Source organism: Phoca vitulina, unplaced genomic scaffold, assembly GCF_004348235.1.
Source record: "Phoca vitulina isolate PV1807 unplaced genomic scaffold, GSC_HSeal_1.0 scaffold28, whole genome shotgun sequence".
Classification (NCBI taxonomy): domain Eukaryota; kingdom Metazoa; phylum Chordata; class Mammalia; order Carnivora; family Phocidae; genus Phoca; species Phoca vitulina.
Window position 1 is genome coordinate 2,228,023 of NW_022589731.1, and position 7,869 is coordinate 2,235,891.

Sequence of the window (7,869 nt, forward strand, 5' to 3'; positions counted from 1 at the left end):
GCATTAGCCCTAGGTTATAGGAGCTAGTCTGCCCTACCGTGTGCGGGATCTTCTGACTCATGAAATTTAAGCCAGTCTTCTCAGTGAGAAAGGCCAGGCTTCACGTGTTCCTCACATCAAATCAGATAATTGAATCTAATTGTCAAGACATCGTAAGCTGTAGGGCCTTCCCAACACCTGGCTTTCCCTGTACTCCTGTCCTCCCTCCCATCCATTTTAATCTTGCCCAGGGTCTCTCTGTTTCCCCCTCCCTCCCTCCCTCCCACAGGGGATGGGATTTGGGCCTGTCTTCATGACCACTAGCCTACGGCGGCATAGCCCATCCAATCATGCAGACACCAAGCTAGTCCTTTATACTAAGAAAAACTTTATCAAAAATTTAAGTGTATAAAATAAAGCATACATTGGAGGGCATCTCCTGGCTGAGCACTGCTGAGCCAGGTAACCCTATGCGTCACGCCATAACGCTAACTGCACGATATCCTGTACGAGGCGTCTGCTGGTGAGTTTGTCACCTGGCTCTGCTGGCCAGGGCTTCCCAGCCTTGGAGTCCCACCAGTAGAGGTCGTCCACATCATAGTTAATGAAGGACCAGTTCTGCGAAAGGGTCTTCTCTCCAGAGCTGTTGACGGAGTGGTTGGTGGCAGCGGGAGAGGGGATTTCTTCAGATCTGAGAGCCTTCCTGTCGGAGTGGACCCCATTGTCTCCTAGCTCTCTCCATGCCCCAGGCTCCTTTGTGCTCCTGGCCTGTTGCCCCAAAAAGTGAAAAAGTCATCCCCTTCTGATGTGAGCAGGCAGTGGAATTCAGTTTGAGACCAAGTACCGTCACTTGCAGAGAGTGTGGGAACAGGACCCCTAGGAGGTGAGCGGGGCCATCTCCACGGTGTCAGGCACTGTTCCGTTGCCCGCCAGACCCTGGGCCCACTTGTGCAGGCGGCTGTAGAGCGGGAGGCCCTGGTTCTCACGGTACAAGCAGACGCCCGTGATGGCATTCCACTGTGGCCGAGGCTGTGTGCCCTCTACTGGGAACCTGGCGACCAGCTCCTCGTCGTCCTTGTCGAGCGCCACAAAGCCAAAGAAGCGGCGCACGTTGTGGGCAGCCAGCGCCCGCGAGTGCACCTCGGCCGTGCGCTGGAAGAGCCGGTCCTCGTTGGTGCGGTACTGCGCCCAGTAGGCCTGCTGGCGGTAGCTGAGTGGCGAGCAGTAATGCTTGAGGCACTTGGTCAGGAACACCAGGACGGCCACCACGCCGATGAGCAGCCACCCGAAGAGCTGGCCAGAGAAGGGGCAGGTTTGAGGAGGGGCAAGGAGCTGCCTGGACCCTCACCCGCCCCAGGAAGAAGTCGGACGAGCTGGTCAGAGGGCTTGGGCTGGGCTGACCCTGGGCCGCACACTCCCCGAGAGCAGATTCTCCTTCGATGAGGGAAGCCAGCCTGTCCGGCTGATTCCACTTCGTCCTCGCTCCCTTGAACTCACGTGCTCTGGTTTTCGTTTTTGTTTTTTAGCCAATCTTGCGCTCCTTCCTGTCTCCCTCATGCCCTGCTGCTCTGAGTGAACACCTGCAGCCGCGTGTTCTGCCCAGGTCTCTGCCCTGACTGAGCTCTCCTCCTTCAGAAGTGAGCCACGCTGAGGCTGGGATCAGGGCCGCAGGCGCTGCTTCCTAACTCAGCACCCCGTCCTCGCTCAGGGGACTCCCCGATGTCAGCAACACCTGGCGCTGACTTGGGGCTGGGCTGGGGTCCTTCTGGGGATAGGAACATGTCAACTCCTAGCTGATGGCAAATGTTTCGTAAGCTTACAGGGGTTCGTGCTCAATCTGGGAGCAGTAGGGGCGTAATCTGTGACTGGGATCAAGGCTCAGTCTGAGCCAGAAAAACATTCCTTTAATGTTTAAAACTTGCCTCACCAACTCCTAACCTACAGGTTACCCAGCTCAGATACCTGATGCTGATGATCTAGTGCTTTCCTGGAGACCTCAGCCCCTGAGGACCAGCTCTAGCTTCAACACTAGACCATCCCAATACCTCCCCACCCGCCACGGCCTAGAGAAGAAAGAAGAGGGGCTTCCCTTTGCACAGCCTTACCTGGGACTCATACTTGAGCCTGCGGGTGACCTCCTCCCGGAAGCCCGACATGTTGGCGGGGCCCTCCCCGCAAGGGAACCTGGCCAGGATTTCTGTGGCATGGGCTGGTGGGAAGCCCTTCTCCCCGGCTGTGAGGGAGGAGGGGTCCACAAACTCGCTGCGAGCACAGACGTAGGCCTCACCGCGCAGCAGGGAGATGACAGACCAGGTGACGGGGGCCACGGCCGCACGGCCCAGGATGGAGCTGAGGAGGAGGAAGTTGGGGGCAGCCGAGCAGTTCTTGGTCCTCTGGTACTGGCACTCGGCAACCAGGTTCCAGGTGTGGGTGTTGAGGATGACCCCGATGAGGAAGAGTGCCAGGGCAGGCACACCAATGGCTGTCAGCCCGTACAGGTAGTTCCGGGCGGGCGAGCAAGGGCAGTGGAAAGCCACCACGGAGAACAGCTCCTGACTGCCCACTGTGCCCAGTGCCACCAGCCCATTAAAAATCATCACGTCCTTGCTCTTGAAGAAGAGCGATAGGAAGCGGAAGTTCTCTGCAATCAGGGCTGCCATGGTGACTTGTCAGCGGAGGGGCGGGGGGCCGGGATCGACGGTTCCTGAGGGACTAGGAGGGAGTACAGGCTGGTGGGCATCTGAAGGCAGGGCACCGTCTTGCCATTTTATCCCCTCCAGTGGCCAGCCTGGTGCTTCCTGTGGAATAGTAGACGACCGATAAATGTTGGCCTCTGAAAACTGAAAGGAATCGGGTGGGGGGGCTCCTGTATGGCCAGGCTAGTGAGAAAGGAGACTTGGGGAGCCCTGGGGCCTAGGGGACGTGGTGGCCACTGCTCACTAAGCTCCCATTGGGTGTCAGGTGCTTTCTATCCCTCATTGCCCATCGCCATGGTCCATGGAGCTGACATGTCCCCAGTGTGCACAGACGAAGTGGAGGCTCCCTGGAGCTGAGGGGCTTGCCAGGGGCACATATAAGCGGTGGGGCAGAGCTGAGATTCAGGCTCAGATCTGTCTGCCTCAGGCACTTGGGTTCTTGTTACTCCCACAAGCTTCCCTTGAAGCCAGGATTAAGGATGGCCCTATGGCACCGGGGAATGTGGGGTTCCGGGCAGTGCTAGAGCACTGACGGACCTAGGACTATTTGGGGGCTGTTGTCCTCCAGGTCTCTAGCCCATGGGCATCACAGCTGGAGGGGGTGTCCTGGGAGATAAGGGTCTTGGGTTTGACTCCGTGATGTGGGGTGGGGTGGAGGAAGGAGGCTTTGGTCAGTGCCGAGCGAGGCAGTGTGCCTGGAGTTCATGAGAACTTTTCATTCTGGAGACCTCAGAGTCTGGACTGGTTTAGGAGATCCTGGCTCTCAACATACTTCATGACTTTTCTCTCGGTCTGTGTCCTCATCTGTGAAAAGAGGATAAATCATTCCGGCCCTTGGTCTCCCCGTAGGGATGCTGGCGGGAAAAGAAAGGGGATAAACGATGCCTGAGACCCTCCATCTCACCCTGCCAAGGCTTTAGGCAGTGGGGACGATTCTCCTTCCCGCCAAGATCAGGAAACTAAGGCCCGAAGAGGAGAACGTGCCTCGCTTGAGGCCATGACAGTATGGAGGTGTCTGGGCAGGACTTTTGAGCCTGACTTAAGGAGGCTTGGGAAGCGGACAAGGGTGGGTGGAGCCAAGTGAGTCCTCTGTTTTCCTGGTCTCCTACCCTTGCTCTGTGCTCATCCATGAGAGCCCTGGCGAAACTTCCCTTCCCCACCCATTCCCCCTTCCCTATCTAGCGGCCTCCCAGTGACAGGGAATGGAGGCTAAGCCTCGACCATCCCCACCAGCCCATCCCCAACCTGCTCGGCCATGATCCGGGCTGCAGTGGTGCCAGGAAGTGGTCGGAGCTTCGAGAGCCCTTTCTAGGCCCCACCCAAACAAGCAGAGACACAGGCCAGGGCGTGGCCCATGTCCTCCCCATCTGGGGGATGAAAAACAAAAGTCCGCAGCCAGAAGAAGCCAGGGAATGGAGGGATAGGGTGGGCAGCAGACGGAGGACGGGAGACCTGCCATATTTCCTTCTGTGCCTCTTCCCTACGCCAGCACCCCTCCCGGTCTCTGCCAATGCTGCCAGATGGGCCCGGCAGAGCTCGGTGACCACGTGGGGAGCCAGGAGGAGGAGGGATCTGACTCTTCCTCTCACTCCCAGCCCAGGGGCTCCATCCCACTCCCTGGGAAAGAGTTTGTACCATTGCCAAGGCTGAATGGGTTAAAGGCAGGCTCCTCTCTTCCTCTTCCCCTCTTGGCTTCAGGGCTTCTCATGAGCTTTCGTGGGGCCCTGGGTTCATAAACTGCCCAAAGTGGGGTACAAGATATCTGAACACAGAGGGCGGTGAGCAGAGGAGGGACCAGGCTGTCATCTGAGACTACTGGCCCTGTCCCGCAAGCCAGGGAGGGGTTGCATCCGAGCCTGGGTGGGACCTCCAACAACCGCAGTCAGGACAGAAGACAGGATAGGCTGGGAGAGGGGGGCACCGCTGGCCGTGCCCAGAGTGAGGAGCCTCAGTGAGGGGCCTTTCTCCCCAGGACAATCCCTCTGAGCAGCCTTGAGCAGTCCTGCCATGCTCCCCCTGTCGCCTGGCATGCCCCAGCGAGGGGCCCTTCCTTACCTGGGGCCAGCTGCGGCGCCAACCAGGGGCTCCAGCCTCGGCGGGGCGCGGGCCTGCAGGGCGGGCCCCCCAGTGCTGCCGGCGGTGCCCTCCGCGGGCTCTCTTGTGCTTTCTTCTGCACCGGAGCAGGGAGCCTGAGACCAGCAGGGCCTGGGGTTGGGGGTGTTTTCAAAGAAGTTTTAAACTCCAGGGAAGCGGAGGAAACAAGCAGGATGGGACTTGTGCAGCAGCGGCGGGGAGTGGAAAAACAGCCTCCCTCCGGCGCCAGGCAGGGGAGGGCGGGCAGTGAGGGCGGTGCTAGAGGAGAGGAAGTTGGGCTTCCCGTTCGGCGGCGGCGCCGGCCCGTGCCTGGCCTTGCCTGCCCTCCCGAGCCAGCTGCCCTGGCGGCCTGCGCACCCGTGGGACTAGTTCGGGGGGCCAGGCAGGGGGGCCTGCTAGGACATCCTGCCTGGGCCTGCCCTCCCTGCCAGTTTCAGGAGCATTCCCCATGCTTGACTCCTGCTGGACCCCGGCAGGGTTGGAGGGGAGGGTCATGCCTTCAGACCGATGCTGAGCCCTAGCAGGATGCACAGGCCAGGGCCTCCCTGCCTTATTCTGGCTCTTCTTCCTCAGAGCCATCCTGTTCCTGCCAGTCCTCCTCCCACCATCAGCTCCTCTGTCCATACTTCACCTGCCTGCCCAGGTACTGCTTCAGATCTCAGGAGGGCTGGTAAGGGATCCTCTGAGGCCCTGTGGGCAGAGCTCTGGGTGGTGGATAGAAATTACAAGAAGGCAGGTGGTTGCTAAAAGAACCCCTTTGTTACCATCAGATATGCCCAGCCTGTCCCAGAAAGTGGTCATAATCTCCCCATCCGTGGGACTGTGTAAGCTGAGGCTGAAAAGTCATGGGTCAAGAATGCTAAAGGGGAGAGCCCTGTCCAAGGACAGGCTAGATGACCCCTACGATTAAGGGAGAGACCCCCCAGCCTCCTGTCAGCTCTGCAATGCTTGTGGTTCTAGGACCGTGGAACTGCTGAGTGCCATGCTGGCCTCCCTGAGCTGTGCTTGTCATGGGCAGGAATGAAGGGAAAGGACCAGTGTTTATTATTCAGATCCAAACACCACTCCAGATTCTTCCTCCAAAGTTACCCTCCTTTATTCTCACCATAATTCTGAAAAGTAGGTCCTTTTAAGATCTATTTTACAGATAGACACACTGAGGTTTGGAGGGATTTGGTGAGGTCTTACAGCTCTAGTTCTTGAACCCCAATCTGCCTGACCCAAAGCTTTGCTCTTTCCTTGACATTTGTACCTCCCGATATTCTGCGCTGGCTTTTCCCACTGGAAGCCCCTCCCCACCCACCAACACAGACCTGATCTCTACTCCTTCAAAACCTATCTGCATTCGGGGCCTAGATGAAGTCCCACTCCCAGAGGAGCCCCCCAGCCTCCTCCAGCCTCCTGGGCCTACAGGGCTCGTCCTCCTCCCGAATAATGAAAGGAACGCAGACCGGGTCTCAGAAGTGGGAATGGATGGGAAGAAGGGAAATCATTAAAGCAATGTTGCAGGGATCAAGATCAAAATAAATTCTTAGATGAGTGGGACTTACATCTTCTTGGCCCTCAATTCCCTCCTCAACAAGGTGGCTCCAGTTCCTCGTGTCGCCCTCCCCTTCTGTGCAGGGGAGGAGGATAAGCACTCGGGTTCAGGAATCTACAAGCCCGTTAGCCGCCGTGTACCTAGTGCCTGTTCTGGCCCACGAACTTTACTTGCTTCACCTGTTTCCTGATTACAACAACCCCATCAGGTAGGTGCCCTCATCCCCATTGTACAGATAAGGAAACTGAGGCACAGAAAAGGAAGCAATTGGCCTGAGGGACACTGTAAGTGGTAGAGCCAGCATTTGTTCCAGTTCTCTCTCACTCTGGAGTCTGAGCTGTTTCTACTCTAGGCAGCTTCCCTCCACCACCCCACCATCCTCATCCCTAGCTCAGGCCAAAGCCTCTTAGCACTCGGGAGCCCCCTCCCCAGGGGTAGGGGTTTTGAGAAAATGGGAAGATAACAGCTTCTTTTCTAAATGCCCAAGCTCTGGGGAGGTCTGATTTCCCCCTGAGACTTGGATGTGAAGGAGGCGTTCAGGTGGTCTCCAAGGAGCCCTCCAAGGGAGGGTGGTATGGTCTGAATGTGTCCCCCCAAATTCATATGCCAAATCTTAACTCCCCAAGGGGATGATATGAGGGGGTGGGGCCTTTGGGAGGTGCTTAAGTCAGGAGGGCAGAGCCTCATGAATGGGATCAGTGCCTGGAAAAGAGGCTCCAGGGAGTTCCCCTGCCCCTTCTACCTGTGGGGACACAGCGACAAGGCCCCGGCTTTGAACAAGGAAGAGGGCCTCCATCAGAACGTGACCATGTCAGGGCCATGATTTTGGACTTCCAGCCTCCAGAACTGGGAGAAGTAAAGTTCTGTTGTTTCTAAGCAGCTCAGTCTATGGTATTTTGTTGGAGCAGCTCACCTGGCTAAGACAGGAAGACTTTCGTGCTCGGGACTAAATAAATGGACAATCCACTTGACAAGTGTTGAGTGGCCTCCATGGTGACCACACGCTCTGGCTTCTCCCAAGGAGACCTAAATTCCGGCATTTTGTCTCCTTTCCTGTCACTGCAGATGTGTTACATGAGGTGAGGCTGCGGGCCATGTCCTCACGGCCCACTCGCAGCCTCATTTGGGAGATGGACCCAAATCAGAGGATTCCTGCTTTGTGAGACAGTCAGACGCCCTCCCACTCCCTGAGTCTTGAGCATAAGGGAACAGAGATCATAAAATGTCACAGTGAGGGTGGCTGTAGGACCCGAGAGGAGACAGTGAAGCAGGGATGAAGTGGCTGGGGAGGGGCTGGGCGGGTGGGAGCTTGTCCACCCCAACCCCTCCCCCAGCCAGTTCTGAACCTTTCTAATACTGCCGTGTCCCAGCTGGGGGATTGATGTCCCCTTCCAGCTCCAAATTTCCTGCCTCAATGGGCAGGTGAATGCCTGGGCATGTGGGTCTGTCCGAGGGGCCTACCACTCAGCACCGGCAGGCTTCATTTTTCCATCTGGTTTGGGGCGGTCTGAGAGGCTGTGGGCTCAGACCCCCATTCCTGCCTCTTCACTTGGCCACAGC

The 7,869-nt window shown here is 57.6% G+C and overlaps 1 protein-coding gene across 1 annotated transcript; it reads right to left on the reverse strand.

Annotated features, from left to right (window-relative positions):
* Nucleotides 1-350: 350 nt before the first annotated feature.
* On the reverse strand, nucleotides 351-3,248 carry CALHM2 (calcium homeostasis modulator family member 2). Its single transcript, XM_032423306.1, has 2 exons — nucleotides 2,085-3,248; nucleotides 351-1,272 (listed from the first exon to the last, which is right to left on the reverse strand). The coding sequence occupies exons 1-2, from the start codon at nucleotides 2,637-2,639 to the stop codon at nucleotides 856-858; spliced, it is 972 nt and encodes a 323-aa protein (XP_032279197.1). The 5' UTR covers nucleotides 2,640-3,248; the 3' UTR covers nucleotides 351-855.
* Nucleotides 3,249-7,869: the final 4,621 nt, after the last annotated feature.